Source organism: Carassius carassius, chromosome 49, assembly GCF_963082965.1.
Source record: "Carassius carassius chromosome 49, fCarCar2.1, whole genome shotgun sequence".
Classification (NCBI taxonomy): Eukaryota; Metazoa; Chordata; class Actinopteri; order Cypriniformes; family Cyprinidae; genus Carassius; species Carassius carassius.
This window is the reverse complement of record NC_081803.1, coordinates 8,714,545-8,734,821: the sequence shown is the minus strand read 5'-3', so window position 1 is coordinate 8,734,821 and position 20,277 is coordinate 8,714,545. Positions and strand designations below refer to the sequence as shown.

At 42.8% G+C, this 20,277-nt stretch overlaps 1 protein-coding gene across 1 annotated transcript; it reads left to right on the top strand.

The window, feature by feature from the left end:
* Window positions 1–1,175: 1,175 nt before the first annotated feature.
* LOC132132608 (endonuclease domain-containing 1 protein-like) lies at window positions 1,176–2,615 on the top strand. Its single transcript, XM_059545048.1, has 2 exons — window positions 1,176–1,532; window positions 1,752–2,615. Exons 1-2 carry the CDS (start codon window positions 1,227–1,229, stop codon window positions 2,358–2,360), a joined length of 915 nt encoding a protein of 304 aa, XP_059401031.1. The 5' UTR covers window positions 1,176–1,226; the 3' UTR covers window positions 2,361–2,615.
* Window positions 2,616–20,277: the final 17,662 nt, after the last annotated feature.

Genomic DNA, 20,277 nt, shown 5'->3' with positions numbered 1-20,277 from the left:
CTCCCAGAGAAAGCTGCTGGTTAAAAGGAGAGAGGATTACTATTATTTGTGTGATTTACTCTGGAGTAAATGACACACACACACACACACACACACACACACACACACACACACACACACACACACACACACACACACACACACACACACACACACACACACACACACACACACACACACACATAATAACTATTCCCAGTATGCAATCGTTAGTACCTACCAGAAGTGGTGCAAGGAAGGTTCAACTGGTACACCGGAGTCAGGGACTTAGGTAGCCAGGGCTCATTGATGCATATGGGAAGTGAAGGCCTACCCATCTTGTCCAATAAAATTGCTTAATTGCTGAAAAACTTAATGTTGGCCCTGATAGAAAGGTGACCCTGACTAGCCACTGACTGTTCAAAGTGCCCATGATGACCCCTAAAAGTGCCTACAAATAGGCATGTGAGAATCAAAAGTGGACCACAGAGTAATGGAAGAATGTTGCCTGGTCTGATGAATAATGTTTTCATTTAGATCTGATGTATGGCTGGGTGCATGTGCATCATTCGCTGGAGAAGAGATGACAGCAGATTCAATATGGGAAGATGGCAAGCTTTGGGAGGCAGTGTTATGCTCTGGGCAATGTTCTGCTGGAAAACCTTGGTTCCTAGCATCATGGGAATTTTACTTCTTCACATACCACCTCCCTAAAGATTATTTCAGACCACCCCTAATGACATTGGTGTTCCCTGATGGCAGTGGTCTCTTACAGCAGGATAATGCACCCTGCCACACTGCAAAAATAGTCCAGGTATGTTTTAAGGGACATGACAGAGAGTTCAAGGTGTTGACCTGGCCTTCAAATTCCTTAAATCTCAACCGTGACTGAGGATGACTATAGGATGACCTGGGCCAACAAATGCAATTCATGGAGGCCCCACTTTCAACTTGCAGGACTTAAAAGATCTGTATAAATGTGGTTTTCCTTGAGCTAGAAAGAAAATAGCAATGTGAAAAAGTGTCAGAATGTTTAAATGTTCAAATGTATCCTAGATCCATGTAAAGCCCCATCTGTACAAGTTTACCTGGATGACACGCACTTCTCTTTTAGGCAAAGTCTCACCGGTTCTGTTTTGCTTATCTAATCAATGCTATTCAAAGTAACTAGCTTCGAATTCCTCTCACTCATTCATTCTATCAAAGAAGCACTGAAGTAAGACTGTCGAGAAGCTTCTTTGACTAAAATGCATCCCTCCGTCATCCTTCTGGTCCTTGCCATCACAACATGGCTCTCTGAACACTTGGGAACTGCAACCGTGGTTGAAGACTTCAACCATGTTGAGAGATGCAAGGACTCGCTGTATATGGGCACTCCACCACGAGGCTTCAGAGATAACTGGCTCAAGAAGATCTGCCAGCGCTACGCTGACAAACCCAGATATGTGACCCTGTACGACTCCAAAAACCGTATCCCGGTTTACTCAGCATACACCTTCAAGAAAACAGAGGGTGATCGGCGTGTGGACTATCCCTGGATGTATGAACCTCAGGTATGAAACTATTCACTTTAAGAATAAAAAGTACAAAAACTGTCCCTGGGATGATACCTTTCAAAAGGTACTAATATGAATCCTTGGAGGTAAATAAGGTACAAAGTTGTACCCTCTGAAACCCCAGCGACAGCCTTTGTACCTTTTCTCTGAGAGTTTGAGGACTGGCTTTCTTTGGTACAATTGCACTGTAATTGCAAGTGTTGACCTTCTTCTCAGCTTGCAGAGCTTGATGGGAATGGGAACATGCTGCCGTTCCCCACCGGATACTTACACATGAAGTTTGAGGACAGCCAGGCAATTTTGGATGACTATTCCGATGTGGTTTTATATGAGAGAGGCCATCTGAATCCAGACCAGCACCAGTCAGACCCCCAGGACCGAGCAGCTACCTATACGCTCACCAACGTCGTTCCAGAAATACGTGAGTTCAACATCGGACCATGGCGGGAACACGAAGAGCGGATCCGTCTGCGCCTCAACAATTTCTGCCGGGGAACAGCCTATGTTGTAACTGGGGTAACCACTACTGGAAACATGATCCGACGCAACAACCAGGACCGTGTTGGCATCCCTGAAGAAGTGTGGTCTGCTTACTGCTGCACTGATTACGACAGGAACGCACCACACAATGTGCGCATCCGCTTTCCAACCCAAGCTGCCCTTGCAAAGAATGCAAAGGATGGAAACAGAGTCCAAGAGCTCACAGTGCAGGATCTGGAGATCTACCTGACAAACAAAATGTCTGTGGACAAGAACTTCCAGCTGTTCTATGATAACTGCAACTCACCTTCACCTCTTCCTTCCTACCTTCATTATACCAAATGATCTGACTTATCTTCAGCTTATAGCTTTGGTTGTGGTTTCTTTTTTCTTGCTTTCTTCTTTCCTGCAGGTTCTCTGTAAATTACTGTACAATTATTTAGAAATTTTGTAGAGTCAATGTTAAATTGAGTGGTTTGCAATTTTATACACTACTGTTTAAATATTTGGGGTAGGTAAGGTATTTTTTTTATTTTTTATTAATAGAACTTTGTTCCTAAAAATTACATTTAAAATAAATGCTGTTCTTTTGTTTTTTGTAAACTTTATATTCATCAAAGAATCCTAAGAATTTTTTTATGAGTTTTCACAAAAATATTATGGACCATCGGCAACAAGCAGCAACTGTTTTCATCACTGATAATAATAACACATGATCCGTGAGCAGCAAATCAGCATATCAAAAAGATTTCTGAAAGATCATGTGACACTGAATGCCTGCTGAAAATCCAGCTTTACCATCACAGGAATAAATTAAATTTTAAAATACACTAAAATAGGAAACAGTTATTTACAGCTATTTAATTTTTGATTAAATACATGCAAATTTGTTTAGCATAAGTTAAAATAAATAAAATGAAATAAATAAATCTTACTGGCCCCAAACTTTGAATGGTAATGTACACAATATAGACTTATATAAAGCTATATAAATCAATAGCCATATATTGAGGATAATAAAGGGAAATTTATCACTTCATGGTGTAATTCAATGGTTGTGTAAGTAAACTATTTCCTGTCAGCTCTCTGCCTACAACAGTTTTATTGCTTTTATCTTAAAATTAATCATCCTATATATGCATAGTGTACGACAAACTGCCTCAGTTCACATACACATGTTAAGTAACTCATTGACACCACTTTAAGTTTTAGGTTGTGTTTTTAAAAGTGTAAAAGGCTGATTTTGTGTGGTATAAAATAGTATGTGAAAAATAAAAACAAAAACAAAAACAAAAACCCTGACTTGTCATACTTTTCCAACCTACTTTATTTATTTGGGATTTTCATTTTGGTGTTTCAATAAACATGACTGATACAAACCAATAAAATACCTAAGGAGAAATGTCTGGTTGATTTTCAACATTACAGCAAAATATGGATTGCTTTAACACCATTATCTATGATTAATATTAGGCATCATTTCCAGTAACTGACACAGTATCAAATCAATATAACATTGTGAGAAACACGGGGAGAGAAAGAGTAATGAATATAAAGAACATTTTATTACAAGAACTTTAAACAAGATATTCAAAAACACTGGGTGAAAATGTCTCCGTGTCTCTTTTATCAATGTTTAGTTTAATAAGTTTTATCAATTTGTGATTATTGCTCAACATTATAAGGATGGAGGGAGAAAATAATTGGCATGGTAAATTTTATATATCTATCTATCTATCTATATATCTATATATCTATATATCTATATATATATATATATATATATATATATATATATATATATATATATATATCTATCTATATATCTATATATCTATATATCTATATATATATATATATATATATATATATCTATATATATATATATATATATATATATATATATATATATATATATATATATATATATATATATATATTGTGGCGGGGTGGAAGGAATACACAGGAGCAAACACAAGTGTAAAGCCCCGGAGGGTGGATTTTATTATAAAGTGAAGGGTTGCGGGGGTGATGACGGTGATCCGGCATGCAAAGGTGCTCTCACTCGGGTCCAGGTGCAGGTGAGTCGGTGGAGTGCTCGTGGCAAAGTCTTCCGGTCACAGGCTGCTTTCTGGAAGGCAGAGAGAGGCCCTGTTTATATGAGGCCCGGCTGATGAGAGGCAGGTGCGGGTGATCAGCCCGTGATGAGCATCGAGCCGGTGCTCCTCGTGAATTACCAGGGCGACACTGATGTGGAATCGGGACACTCGTCACACCCCCCCCCCCCCCTCTTGTCCTGGTATGGTGGAGAAATATGTTGTTAGCAGGAGTAAATAAGGGGGTGGGTGGGGAGTGACCCCTGACAGACCTGCATAAGCTGACCAGATCCGGGAAAGGCCATCGGCGTTGGAGTTGGCCGCTCCTGTCTGATGGAGCACTTCGAAGTGGAAGTCCTGGAGTGCGAGGAACCACCGTGTTACCCTGTCGTTGGTGTCGTTGGTGTCCTTGGCGCGAAAAACCCAGGTACTTCGCCTCTGTCAAGCCCAGGTGGCACTTCCGGGGGTTGGCAGTGAGCCCAGCCCTACGTAGCTCCATCAGCACCCTCCGCAGACGGTCCAGGTGGTCTTCCCAGCGCTCGGAGTGGATGACCACGTCATCCAGGTATGCCGCGGCGTAGGCCTGGTGAGGCCGCAGTAAGATGTCCATCATACGTTGGAACGTGGCTGGGGCCCCGTGCAGGCCGAACGGGAGGGTCCGGTATTGCCAGTGCCCACCAGGGGTACTGAAGGTGGTCTTGGGCTTGGCGGCTTCAGATAGGGGAACCTGCCAGTATCCCTTGGTGAGGTCCAGGGTGAAGATATAGCGGGGCTTTCCCAGGCGATCGAGAAGCTCATCCACCCAAGGCATGGGGTAGCCTGGAAGAGCTCGTGGGCAATGGTCTTGGCAATAGCCTTACGTAGGGGCAGGGCTTCGGGGTACCGGGTGGCATAGTCCACAATCACCAAGATGTGCTCGTGGCTGCGGGCAGACTTAGGCAACGGCCCTATGAGGTCCATCCCGATGCGTTCGAAGGGCACCCCAATGATGGGCAGTGGAATCAGCGGGCTGGGGGGAGGTTTCCGTGGGGACGTCTTCTGGCAGATCGGCCAAGCCTGGCAGAAACGTTTGACCCGTGCTTCCAGCCCGGGCCAATGGAAGCGATCCCTAAGCCGATGAGTGGTATTCTCGGGCCCCAGGTGGCCCGACAGGGGGTGTGAGTGAGCCAACTCTAGCACCATTTCCGTCTTTGTCCGGGGTACCACTAACAAAGTTTTTTCCTCCCCCCTTCGCTGCGCGACACAGTAGAGTAGGCCATTTTGGACGATGAAGTGCGGGAGAGGATGGGGCCCCGGTTTTAGTTCCTTTCCGTCCACCATGCGCACTTGGGACCAGCAATGCTTGAGACGATCATCCTCGCATTGTTCTCGGGCAAATTAACCTCCCCCATTCACCCGTTGGAACAGATCATGGTAGAGGTTAGTTTCCACAACCGGGGACTCACCATCTCTCCCGCTGTCCGTGGCCAGTAGGGCCGGCTGCTGACGGGTTCCTCTTGCTGGCCTTTTCTTGGGGCGGCTCCCCTTCATGGTGGCGGGCTGTACGGCGGCAGCCAGGAGGCGGTCGAACCAGTTGTATTCCTTCCACAGTTATGCCCGCATTCTCCACCAGTGTGGCGGGGTGGAAGGAATACACAAGAGCAAACTCAAGTGTAAAGCCCCGGAGGGTGGATTTTATTATAAAGTGAAGGGTTGCGGGTGTGTGTGTGTGTGTGTGTGTGTGTGTGTGTGTGTGTGTGTGTGTGTGTGTGTGTGTGTGTGTGTGTGTGTGTGTGTGTGTGTGTGTGTGTGTGTGTGTGTGTGTGTGTGTGTGTGTGTGTGTGTGTGTGTGTGTGTGTGTGTGTGTGGATGTGTGTGTTCCTGTAGCTCAGTTGGTAGAGCACTGCGCTATCAAGCGCAAGGTTGGGGATTCGATTCCCTGGGAACACATGATAGGTTAAAATTGATAGCCTGAATGCACTGTAAGTCGCTTTGGATAAAAGCGTCTGCTAAATGCATTAATTTAATTTAGCTCTAATCACACAAACCCCTATCCAGGATTGAGCTTGGTGACCCCTGATCCATTAGGAAATACAGCCTTTATGAAAGTGCACAAATAATTCACAGGTCACACAGGACGAGTCTTCAATGACTGACCACTGCAAACCAATACAATGCGTGAGGTTAGTCAGCTTGTGAGACATTCCTTTCATTTTTTATGGACATAATCTAATCTCAGAGAGACACAAATGAGGAAGGATAAGCAAATACCCTCAAGCGAATAAGGCCGAGCAAGCTTTAACTCTTTCTCTTAAACTCATATTCTTCTTTTCGCTTGTTTTCCTTTGTGTAAATTGTCTTTAATATCATTATTGGCAGTTGTAATATTGTGTTTATTCATATTGCTATTAATGGTAAATGAACTCAAGGAATTAATTATTTGCTGCTGGTTTCTTTTCAAGATGGAGATGGAGATGGAGATGGAGACTTTAACTGTTATTGAAGACTTGGCAGATGTGACTGAAAGTAAACGACCAAAGTCTCCTGATCCCAGATCAGCAGACCACATTGATAAGTCAGATGCCTGTTATCTTATTAATCACAATGTCCCAGGCAGGGACTTTACCCAGTCTTAAAATGACCACGGGATCCAACTATACAACATTAAAGCTGCTACAAGGTGATACAAGAGGCCCAGGCCATAATCCTATGGAAGGCATTTTCTGCCAAATTTAAATAAATAAATGAAATGATTAAAATTAAAATTAAAACCAGATTAACTATTTCGTTACAGAAAACTGTACGCAAAATATGTGACAAAATTGAGAATGAAATTAAATGATTTCATTTTCACGGTGACATACCTGTCAAATTGAAAATTAAAATGCAATTGGTGATTTCACATTTCATTTTCAATACAGTCTCGAGGCAAGACTGCCAATATTAAAATGAAAAGCCAAACGTGAAAAAGAAACTACACATACAGTTTTTACAAAGCTTATTATTTAACGCTCACGCAATAATAGTGACACAATTCAAATTGAAATGTAAATTTTACTTGTCATTTTAATTCCTCTTTTATTTCTCTGTTTTCATTTTCGTTTTCATTTTCAAAGACAACCTGCATGCAAATTATATGTTAATGAGTGGGTGTGGCTTATTCTACCCTTACGAAAAATAACCATGGTTTTATTATAGTAAACCTTTTTTGGCGTGTTGACTACCATTTGTATAACCACAGATTTACTACAAATACCATGGTTAAACTATGGTTAATTTAGCAAAACCATGGTTAATTTGTGGTTACCATGGTTTAACTATAGTAACCATGGTTTTTTGGTTTTATTTGTAGTAAAACCATGGTTAATTTTCATAAGGGTAGTAACGGCGCCAGAGACAGTCGTCGAAGTCTCGTGTGCATGAGTTGAATGGTGGTTGAAACAATGTGTGAAACGACATTAAAATGTGAATATATTGTAATCGAGACATGGCGAATCTGTTAGTGAGCTTTTGCGGGAAGCTGCTGCAGCATTAGAAAGTGGAAGACACAACCAGCCTGACCAGCATGCGTCAAACCCTCGACCCACTGCAGTTCCTTGGCCTGAGCCTCCACTAGACTCCCCGGAAAATCTGCTGTCTGCTGAGTTTGTGATGGCTGCAAAATGTCCAAGTGTATCCAAGATAGATTCAACTCGTAGCAAAATGAAGTCATTATCATCCGAAATGTTTGCAAGCTGGTTTAATTCTGCTGCTATACTGGCCATAATCGCCATTATAGCTCCTCCACGTAACAACGTAATTGAGCCACACCCACTCATTAACATATAATTTGCATGCAGGTTGTCTTTGAAAATGAAAACGAAAATGAAAACAGTGAAATAAAAGAGGAATTAAAATGACAAGTACAATTTACATTTAAATTTGAATTGTGTCACTATTATTGCGTGAGCGTTAATAAAGAGCTTTGTATAAACTGTATGTGTAGTTTCCTTTTCACGTTTGGCTTTTCATTTTAATATTGGCAGTCTTGCCTTGAGACTGTATTGAAAATGAAATGTGAAATCACCAATTGCATTTTATTTTTCAATTTGACAGGTATGTCACAGTGAAAATGAAATCATTTAATTTCATTCTCAATTTTGTCACATATTTTGCATACAGTTTTCTGTAATGAAATCGTTAATCTGGTTTTAATTTTAATTTTAATCATTTCATTTATTTATTTAAATTTGGCAGAAAATGCCTTCCATATAATCCATGCCTAAGTAAGGTAAACTATTTCTACAGTTGTGACCAAAACCATGACTGGCTGTAATTCAGTATTTGTGCACTAGATGATGGTGCTGTCAAAAAAAAAAAAAAAAACTCTTGCCTAATCTTGACATTCTTACAGTTAGAAGAAATACTCTATAGTGCTGTATGATAATCATTTTAGCAACACACATTAGAAAAAAATACAACATTACAACTTTTTAAGCTAAGGCCTTATTTATTTGTTTAGCCTTTTTAAATGTTCAAGTTGCCAGATAATAAGTCCTCCTTGTACAAATAAACAAATTAACCCTCAAACATGAGATCACTGTCATCACGGGATTGTACACAGAAACTCTGAATGTATATTTAGCGACACAGTGACAGCCAAACAGCACAGACAGAACAGCGTGCGCTGAATACCATCAAGGACTCAAGAGCAGCAGGGTCACGCAGGAGTCGTACAGAGCGTGTGCTGAGCTCAAATCTGCGCAGGAGCTGAAGGGTACAACAAGAAAAGTCGCAATTAAGGATTTAAGAACATCATGCATCATAAAAATGCAGCTTGCGGATGCAAACATTTTCAGGTAAGCTAAGCTTTTTATAAAGTGGGGCATTTAAAGCAGAAAACGTCTCTGGTTACTTGACTGTAACCCTGTTCCCTGAAAAAGCGGGAACAAGATGCTGCGCTCAATAACGCTTATGAGAACATTCTTTGTTCGACCGGTTGTGAAGCATGTGTGTCAAACACGCCAAGAATTGGCTTAAATAACCTTGGCAGGTGACGTCACTGATAACGTGCACCTGCAGGTTATAAATAAACGTGAAACGGAAACATCCTCAGGTTACCCCTTTGTCTGAAGAGACGTCCGGACACGTCGACAGTGCGGCATTGAGGCGCAGAATCTCGTTCTCGTTCCGCTTTTTCAGGGAACAGGGTTACAGTCAAGTAACCCGAGACGTTCCCTATCAAAAGCTACTCTCGATGCTGCGCTCAATAGCGCTAATGGGAACAAGAATACCAACGCCGCTGCACTATAAGTGTCTGGACCCCCAAGGTTGTGTAGTGTGTGTGCACAAACATCGAAGAGGTCTCAGACATGACTCTGGGATGTGGATGTGGACATGTGAGCCCGGAGTAGAATCGACATCCAGATCTATAGAATCTGACAAATGTGTGCGGAAAGGACCAACCTGCCGCATCACACACTTGCTGCAAGGGCGCACCTCTTGCTCAAGCCATTGAAGATGCAACCCAACTGGTTGAATGGGCACTAACTCCTAGAGGCGAAGTTTGACCACGCGCCTCGTAGGCTAGGGCAATAGCAACCCTCACCCAATGTGAAACTGTTTGCCTGGTGGCAGCCGGACCCCTGACTGCGGCCCCCACGGCATATGAAAAGATGCTCTGACTTATGCCACTGGCTAGTGCGGTGGAAGTAAATCTGAAGAGCACATACTGGACACAGTAAGTGAAGTCTTTTCTGCTCCGGTGTTGTAAATGGTGGAGGACAGAAGTATTTGGAAATGAGTAGGATGGACATCCAAACTATAGAACCTGACAAATGTGTGCGGAGAGGACCAACCTGCCACATCACACACTTGAGCAGGAGCATCCCTCACCCAATGTGAAACTGTTTGCCGGGAGGCAGCCCCCCACCCCCCCCACCCCCCCCACCCCCCCCGGTTGCGGCCCCCATGGCATATGAAAAGCTGCTCTGACTTACGCCACTGGCTAGTGCGGTGGACTCAAGTCTGAAGAGCACGTACTGGATACAGTAAGGAACATTCAGAAGATAATTAGGGTGAGGAGGCAAAATAGCTTTGACTCGCCTAGGGGCAAAATTGGAACAGGATGGCAGGACTGACAAAGCCTGTAAATCCCCAATTCTCTTTAGAGAGGTAATGGCCATAAGAAAAACCATCTTTAGTGTCAGAAGCCTGGAGGCGCTGATTCTAATGGTTCAAAAGGGGTGCCAGCCAGCCCTTCGAGCACTACGGCTAAATCCCCTGAACGGGCCGTAGCTCTAGTGGGTGCCTCAACCTCTGAGCCCCATGAATGAAGCGGGCGACCAGAGGGTGCTTCCCACAGAAACCCAGTCAATCAAAACATGGCAAGCCAAACTAGCGGCCATGTAAGTTCTGAGAGTACTAGGGCATGTGCCTGAGGACAATTTCTCTTGCAGGAACTCCAGTACTGAAACAATTTGGCAGTGAGCTGGGTCTGCATGGTGTGTCATGCACCAGCCCTCAAAAATACTCCATATGAGGGCATAAGTTCTTCTAGTGGAGGGAGTCCTAGCACTTAGAATAGTCTCTATTACTGTGGCTGGAAGGCCAGCATCTCTAGTTGGTCCCCCTCAGGGGCCAGACGTGAAGGTTCCAGAGCTCAGGCCGGGGATGAAGTACTGTCCCCTGTGCCTGAGAGAAGATCTCTCCTGACTGGAATCGCCCATGGCGAGCCATCGAGGAGGGATATTAGATCTGAGAACCAAACTCCGGTCGGCCAACAGGGCGCTATCAGTAAGAGGCGAGACCCCTGTCGACGGACCTTGGCCAGGACTCCCGGGAGCAGAGAAATCGGAGGAAAGGTGTAAAGACGCAGTCTGGGCCACGCATGGGCCATAGCGTCCAGACCCAGGGGAGCTGGATGAGTCAGAGAGATGTAGAGGGGACATTGTGCCATTTCCTGTGAAGCACAGAGGTCCACTTCTGCTACTTGAAATATTTCCCAGAATTGACTACTTAGGGGTGGAGTTTCCATTTCCCGTGTTTCACAGCTTGTCTGGACAGCAAGTCTGCTCCCACATTCATATGCCCAGGAATGTAAATCGCCCTGAGGGACAGGAACTTGTCCTGTGTCTAAAGCAGAACCTGGTGCGCGAGTGCAGTCCAGCCTGGCGATTTATGTAAGAGACTACAGATGTGTTGTCCACCCGCACTAGGACATGGTAGCCTCTCAACTGCTGGAGGAAGTATTTCAGGGCCAGAAATACAGTCTTCATTTCGAGGCAATTGATATGCCAATTCGAGAAGATGACCTCTCCAGATCCCTTGGGCTGGACAGCCAACTAAGGCCGCTCCCCAGCCCATGAGGGAAGCGTCTGTCATTAGCATCTTGCGATGACAACACGGACCTAGAGTGGGACCCAAAGTCAGAAACCAGGGTCTGAACCACATAGATAGGGTACGAAGCCCCTGGCGCGTAACCCTTATTTGCCACTGGGGATTGGCCCTTGGATGAAATCCCCTGGCTCTGAGCCACAACTGAAACAATCTCATGTGCAGGAGGCCCAAAGGTATCACCGTGGATGCAGCTGCCATGAGACTGGAACAGTGACTTTCGGGTCTAGCTTGATGTTCTTTAGGGTGTTTAGAATGGATTTGACGCATGCAGGAGACAGCTGTGCCTGCATTGTGATCGAATCCCATACCACACCCAAATACGTTGTCCTCTGAGCCGGAGAGAGAACGCTTTTCTTGGCGTTGAGTCTCAACCCCAGAGATTCGAGATGAGCTAGGAAGAGCTAGACACTTCTGATGGAATTTTCCAGGGCCCTCCCTGAGGGGACACACCCTTAGTCCTGGGCACAGCTTAAGGCCCTTGATTTGGTCGTGATGACCGTACTTTAGTCCAGCTCCATCTGCGGCTGCCAAGTGTTACAAGCTGCTCCCCAGTCTTATGAGGGGGCGCACAACTCACCACACTCTCTCTTTGAACCTCCTACCCCAGAGGAGCTGGATTGGGTCAGGACTGCTTATTTATTTATTTATTTATTTTTTTTGACAGCCCGACACTTGAGCACAGTGAGTGAGAAACATATTAAAAGTCTCCTCCTGGCACTCAGATTTTTTAGATCAGCCTGATACGCCTGCAGAACCCATGGTGTGCAGGGCAACACTAGTCTGACCCACAGCATGAAATGCGTTCCATCCAAGTGTAGATTTTGCTAAAGTACGTGGCTTGGCAGGGAGCAATTGCTGTCGTATATATATATATATATATATATATATATATATATATATATATATATATATATACAACCTGAATTCCGGAAAAGTTGGGACGTTTTTTAAATTTTAATAAAATGAAAACTAAAGGAATTTCAAATCACATGAGCCAATATTTTATTCACAATAGAACATAGATAACGTAGCAAATGTTTAAACTGAGAAATTTTACACTTTTATCCACTTAATTAGCTCATTTAAAATTTAATGCCTGCTACAGGTCTCAAAAAAGTTGGCACGGGGGCAACAAATGGCTAAAAAAGCAAGCAGTTTTGAAAAGATTCAGCTGGGAGAACATCTAGTGATTAATTAAGTTAATTGATATCAGGTCTGTAACATGATTAGCTATAAAAGCTTTGTCTTAGAGAAGCAGAGTCTCTCAGAAGTAAAGATGGGCAGAGGCTCTCCAATCTGTGAAAGACTGTGTAAAAAAATTGTGGAAAAATTTAAAAACAATGTTCCTCAACGTCAAACTGCAAAGGCTTTGTAAATCTTATCATCTACAGTGCATAACAACATCAAAAGATTCAGAGAAACTGGAGAAATCTCTGTGCGTAAGGGACAAGGCCGGAGACCTTTATTGGATGCCCGTGGTCTTCGGGCTCTCAGACGACACTGCATCACTCATCGGCATGATTGTGTCAATGACATTACTAAATGGGCCCAGGAATACTTTCAGAAACCACTGTCGGTAAACACAATCCGCCGTGCCATCAGCAGATGCCAACTAAAGCTCTATCATGCAAAAAGGAAGCCATTTGTGAACATGGTCCAGAAGCGCCGTCGTGTCCTGTGGGCCAAGGCTCATTTAAAATGGACTATTTCAAAGTGGAATAGTGTTTTATGGTCAGACGAGTCCAAATTTGACATTCTTGTTGGAAATCACAGACGCCGTGTCCTCCGGGCTAAAGAGGAGGGAGACCTTCCAGCATGTTATCAGCGTTCAGTTCAAAAGCCAGCATCTCTGATGGTATGGGGGTGCATAAGTGAATACGGTATGGGTAGCTTGCATGTTTTGGAAGGCTCTGTGAATGCTGAAAGGTATATAAAGGTTTTAGAGCAACATATGCTTCCCTCCAAACAACGTCTATTTCAGGGAAGGCCTTGTTTATTTCAGCAGGACAATGCAAAACCACATACTGCAGCTATAACAACAGCATAGCTTCGTCGTAGAAGAGTCCGGGTGCTAACCTGGCCTGCCTGCAGTCCAGATCTTTCGCCTATAGAGAACATTTGGCGCATCATTAAACGAAAAATACGTCAAAGACGACCACGAACTCTTCAGCAGCTGGAAATGTATATAAGGCAAGAATGGGACCAAATTCCAACAGCAAAACTCCAGCAACTCATAGCCTCAATGCCAAGACGTATTCAAACTGTTTTGAAAAGAAAATGAGATGCTACACCATGGTAAACATGCCCCATCCCAACTATTTTGAGACCTGTAGCAGAAATCAAAATTGAAATGAGCTCATTTTGTGCATAAAATTGTAAACTTTCTCAGTTTAAACATTTGCTATGTTATCTATGTTCTATTGTGAATAAAATATTGGCTCATGTGATTTGAAAGTCTTTTAGTTTTCATTTTATTAAAATTTAAAAAACGTCCCAACTTTTCCGGAATTCGGGTTGTATATATATATATATATATATATATATATATTTGTTATTCATCATCATCATTATTCATCATAATTTTTTTATAAATATTTTTATTTAAATGATGTTGCTCCAATAGGGGAGAGATAGCAGCTAGCGTCTCTCTCACCTATGAAATCATAATGTACAAAATCTAATTTTAAGGCTTTAATCTGGTCACTGCACGAGTCACTACCTAGTAACTCCTCATGTCCTTATAATCGCGAGAGGAGCGCTAGGAGAGAGCACTCTCAATGTCCATTTCAGCAGGAGCTAGAGCTACAGCAGCCTCTGCCCAATCCGAAGAAGTGCCTGCACTGTAAAATATTTCCAGGATTTCACAATATATAACTGTAATATTTCACAGGTAATTACATTATTACCACTTCACAGGCTTTAACTGTGATATTTCACAATATAATACCGTATTTAGACTTTTACTGTGAAAATAATGCAGGCGCGGGGCTTTTACAAGAAACTACTGTGAATTCCGTCATTTTTGCTGCAACTGCGTCATCTGAGCTCCCCCGGAGCTCCCTGGCCTGATCTCCTTCATGGTCTCACTCGATGGATTCAGTGCGGTAAGTGTTTAATTTCAAACTTTGTCAATTTGATGACTGTTTTTAATATGAAATTTCATGTTATTTAAAAGTATGAACCAAATTAGCGTTAGTTAAGTTCTGTTTCATGTTTTTGTAACTTAGCTGGAGCAGACTCGCGTCTAGGTTTGAGCGCGCAAATTTGAATGATCAGAAGTTGGTTGTGTTTATAAGTGTATAGCTAGTAGTACCATATTAAGTTATTAACTGTGAGGCTTCACGTTAACTACACCGTCAAAATTGAACTTTAGCTTTGCTTAATGCTTTTCTTAGTTAACGTTCGTTACTCTAACAGCGCTCTCTTTTCCCACAGCATTTTTCTACCACCGGGAAATAAAGTTATAAGGTAAGCTGTGGCCTTAATGTGTGTATTATGACAGTTATGATCAACTAGATACATTATAGTGTTGTGGATTTGTGCAAAGGTGGAATAAATTAATCTCAAATTAGTAATGTTAGCTAGCTGGGCGTCGTCCATATTTTTCTGCCGTGTGTGTGAAACGGAGCAGCCGTTGTCTGTCTCGTCAACAGAAAAAATAAAGTGCATTTTATTATAAAAAAGATATAGGAAAATAAACGTGTAAATGATGTAAATTGTTGTGTGCAAATGCATTGCCGGGGTAAATCACACACATCTAACATACTTTGTTGCAGGACTATTCTTGACTGTGTGTTTGTGATGTAAATGTTTTTCAGTTGCTGTTAAGTTATTTAAATGGTTGCTGTTTAATTGAATCCAAGTAATGTCACCTTGTTAAAACTGTGAGCTAACTTTAGTTTTGCTCAGTACTGCAACAGCAGTGACCCACTGAAGGTGATGACTGGGAACTGAAACCTTTTTAATCCCACTTGAATTAAACTAATATCTTTCTTCTCTGTCTTTTTGTTTATATGTGCTTTTTGGGCATCAACCCAGAGACAGGTACAAAATCAAAGAGGCAGAGAGGGCACATAAACCAGCAAGTCTGGACACTGATCAGGAAGCTCATTGACTTTGAATGGATGTCAGTCTAATGTAAGTTGTGTTCCAACTTCAGAACAGACTAACGAAACTAATGACTAACGAGTCTTTGTTTTAAGCTAGAATTAGTTATGCAGTAAGATGTTTACTTAAGCTATTAAAGGGTTAGTTCACTCAAAAATGTAAAGTCTCATTAATTACACTCCCTCATGATGTTCCAAACAATTTTGTTCAACACAAATTAAGATAATTTTAAGAAGTCCGAGAGCTTTTTGATCCCGCTTATAGACTGCAATGTTATAACCGCTTTCAAGCCCCAGAAAGGTGGCTTGGGAAAAGCACAAAAAAGTCCTGGCACAAAAAAGTCCTGGCAGAAAGCTCTGTCATAAGGATGTAGTGTAACAATGCCCAGTTCCAGGAATGCACTCATATTTTGTTGGTAGTACCAGTTTGCAACAATTATTAGTTAACAGTAAGTTGTTAACAGTTCGGAAAAAAAGAAATTATTTGTCATTACACTACATCTTTATGCAGCGCTTTCTGCCAGGACTTTTACGTGCTTTTCCCAAGCCACTGAAGTGACGTCGACGTCTGGGTTAGCGGTAGCATGAGCCGTCAGGCAAGTGTTATTTAAATAAACTAATGATGTACTTTCAAACTTTCCAAAGCCTTGTTTTATGAGTACAGAACCTATTTGTACTACTATAGAAGTTTGGCACCATTCTGGGCATTATTAGTGGGGTAATTTACCAGATACAGCCTAGGATCCATTAGCGCCTGCACTAAGCCATCCGGCTGATATCTCTAAATAAGCTCTAACTTTAATAATGTTCAACCAAGGGTAAAAAGGCTTCTGGGGGGTGTTTGGCTCGAGGTCATGGTGCAAAGGAGCCTAGGTTGATTTTACTCCGAACCATCCCTTTAAGACCTTTATCGGCATTCCATGTCTGAAAAAATCTCACTCCATTATTAAAATTAATAGCAAAATATGTTTAGAAATGTAAACGCCATAAAGTAAACTCAAAATTCATCAACAGCATATTATAAATGTAAACAGTACTTATTAAAGGAACCGTTCACCCAAAAATTTGCTGATAATTTATAGTTTATTTCTTCATCAGAACAGAATTCAAGATTTTTAGGGTTTCATTTCAGGCTAAAGTGAATGGAGCATCCAATGATGGAATGACAATCCAAAATACAAATATAAATTATCAGCAAATTTAAATTTTTAAGTTAACGGTTTCTTTGAGTACTGCACATTATTACAAACTGCTCTGAAACCACGAGTCATGAATGAACTCAAACCTGGTGGATGTGCAACAGTTTTCACTTTCAAACGTGCAATTGCATGTCTTAAAACTGTCACTTTTTGAAGTTTAATAATCCCATTTCTCTGTATATCGTGACTCCTGTCTTTCCGTCCATAAAATTAAGACTGTTTTTAAAACACCTTGGGTAAGAGGTGCTCATTCCTGTTTCTGGATATCTACCTTCCTGCAGAGTTCAGTCTGATCCAACAAAAGGTAGATATCCAGCTACAGGAATGAGCACTTCTTACCCTAAGGTGTTTTGCATGTGCTGTTGTGGTCAGTAAATAGCAAATTAGAAAAACTAAATGGATTATAGAAAAATAATGAGTGTAAAATATATTCTAATGTTAGACTGTATTTTCAAATATATAACAAAAATAGGGAATCTCTCAGACTTTGAAATGTTTTTTTTTTTTTTTTTTTTTTTTTTTTTGTGGTCTTAGTGTCACAGTGTCTGGGTTGTGTCCCTGGGTTTCCACTAGATGTCCCCCTTTCTCACAGTGTCTGTCACCTTATCACTTCCTGTTCCCTTATTTGGTCACCTTCCTCCTTGTTAGTATTGATTGTTCCCCACCTGTCTCCTGTTCCCTCATTATCCTTCTGTGTATTTATACCCGGTCTGTCTGAGTCTGTGTTACGGAGTCCTTGTTTAATGTCCTATAGTTATTCATGTCCGTCGCTTCTTGCCTTGCTTTGCCTTGTCTTCGTGTCTTGTTTATGTTTGATATTCTGGTTTTGACCCTGCCTGGACTGTTTACCCCTTTGGATTACCCTTTAATAAATGACTTACCTGCAATTGGTTCTATCTCCGTGCCTCATTGGATCCCTGCCGTGACAGAAGGACTCCGTCACACTAGGAACCAGCGGTATGTCATTTTTCCGTTCCCCAGCCAAGATGGCGGAGCGGCGAACCAAGTACCTTTGGTTGATCGCCCTCCGCCAAGAGGGCAATGAAGTGGGTGCCCTGGCTCAGGTGTTCTGGTCCCTGGCCGAGGGCATGGGCTACAACGATGCATCCCTCAAGGACTATTTCAATGGCGGGCTGGATGATCCAGTGTCTCATGAGGAGATGGCGCAGTTAGAGACACTGGAATTCTGGGAATTCGTGCGCTACCTGCAGCATCGGCTTCGGTGGGATGACCCAGCCACTTCGGTCTCTTCCGGCGGGGTGGTCGTCAGCCCAGCACCACTGCCCAGGATGGCAACCAGCCAAGCGCCACAACCCAAGATGGCCACCAGTCCAGCACCACTGCCCAGGATGGCTAACAGCCAAGCGCCACAGCATAAGATGGCCGCTAACCCAGCGCCAATGCCCAAATTGGCCACTTTTCCAGCGCCACAGCCCAAGATGGCCGCCAGCCCAGCGCCAATGCCCAAATTGGCCACCGGTTTAGCGCCACAGCCCAAATTGGCCACCGGTCCATCACCACAGCACAAGGTGGCCGCTAACCCAGCGCCAATGCCCAGATTGGCCACCGGTCCAGCGCCACAGTACAGGATGGCCGCCAGCCCAGCGCCAATGCCCAAATTGGCCACCGGTTCAGCGCCACAGTACAAGATGGCCGCCAGCCCAGCACCACAGTACAAGAGGGCCGCCTGTCCAGAGTCATGGCCCAAGATGGCTGCTTGCCCAGCGCCGTTGCACAGGATGAGAGTCTCAGTTGACCCTCCGGAGTCGAGTCAGGTTCCAGTTGACCCTCCGGAGTCGAGTCAGGTTCCAGTTGACCCTCCGGAGTCGAGTCAGGAGGGTCAACTGCAACCTGACTAGACTCCGGAGGGTCAACTGAGACTCTCGACTCCAAAGGGGTAAACAGTCCAGGCAGGGTCAAAACCAGAATATCAAACATAAACAAGACACGAAGACAAGGCAAAGCAAGGCAAGAAGCGACGGACATGAATAACTATAGGACATTAAACAAGGACTCCGTAACACAGACTCAGACAGACCGGGTATAAATACACAGAAGGATAATGAGGGAACAGGAGACAGGTGGGGAACAATCAATACTAACAAGGAGGAAGGTGACCAAATAAGGGAACAGGAAGTGATAAGGTGACAGACACTGTGAGAAAGGGGGACATCTAGTGGAAACCCAGGGACACAACCCAGACACTGTGACACTTAGGTGCTTCCTGGTCATCAACCCTGATACAGGATCTAAATCCAAGAAGAAGCAGGGAGGCATCAATCAGCAAGTGTGTTCTCTGCTGCGCAAACTTGTGGATTTTGAATGGATGGCAACATAATCAGATTTTGTGTTATAGGAGAACTCCGGACAATTTTAACATTGAGCAAATTTTTTTGTAAATTTGGAGTGCTGTCAATACAGAGAACAACAACAAAAATCGGTGTTGCCTACACTTTTTATCCTCTTTTTAAAATTTGCACCCTGTTCACTTCAATGGGGCAATGTTTAAACCTGCTTTTACCCTCTTAACATCCTTGATGTGTCATTACAAGTGCACAGCCAATGTGAGGGATTCCTTCAGAGTGAACACAAGTGAATCTGACTGCAGTAGATGTGAAAAATATGAATAAAAATGAAGTTTTTGTTTAGTATATGTTTAGTTACCTATGATCACGCGCGTGAACTCGACAATCGACTACTTTGGACTTCAACCGAAAACTGGATGTAAATACAGGTATGAGCGCTGGCCGAATTAACTTCATTTTTATTCATATTTCACTCGTGTTCACTCTGAAGGAATCACTCACATTGGCTGTGCGCTTGTAATGACACATCAAGGATGTTAAGAGGGTAAAAGCAGGTTTAAACATTGCCCGTTGCCGATTCCTGCCTGCTGTTATGCAATGACTCTTGCAACGTTTGTTATGATATTGTTGTATCAATTTTATTGAAAATAAAATCAATTGTGGAAACTATTGTTTAATCTTTTTTTTACTACTTTTATGTCATATTGCATTACTGTATTAAATTGTAAGTTTACATTTAATTACTGGCTACTAATTGCATTACTTTTACAGCTGAAACAATAAATTACTGTTCAAGTTACAGCTGATAACTATATTTATACAGTTATGCACTGTGAAATTACAGTAATGATGTGATATCAATAACTGTGAAATGACTGTACACAACTGTAATTTTACTGTAATTTACATTAAATTTCTTACTGTAAATTACTGTGAAAGTAATGCAATTAGTAGCCAGTAATTTACTGTAAAATCACAGCAGAATTTTTAACAGTGTGGGCACGCTTCGGAGGTGGGCGCGAGAACCGTCCGATCTTCTAGATCGGAGCGCGATCTTAATGAGCGGGAAGCAGCTCGTTCCTCGTGAGAGCAAAGAGCATAGCGCGGATAGGAAGTGAACCGCGGTGCTTACAACTGCCACTCTAGAACGCGAAAGCATCCTTTTTTTTCAAACAATAAACATGCGATTTCTCTTCAGA

Excerpts from the sequence above, each read along its gene's own strand:
- LOC132132608 (XM_059545048.1), top strand. The coding sequence starts at position 1,227 with ATGCATCCCTCCGTCATCCTTCTGGTCCTTGCCATCACAACATGGCTC. Across the intron at positions 1,533-1,751 it reads CCTGGATGTATGAACCTCAG|CTTGCAGAGCTTGATGGGAA; the intron begins GTATGAAACTAT and ends CCTTCTTCTCAG.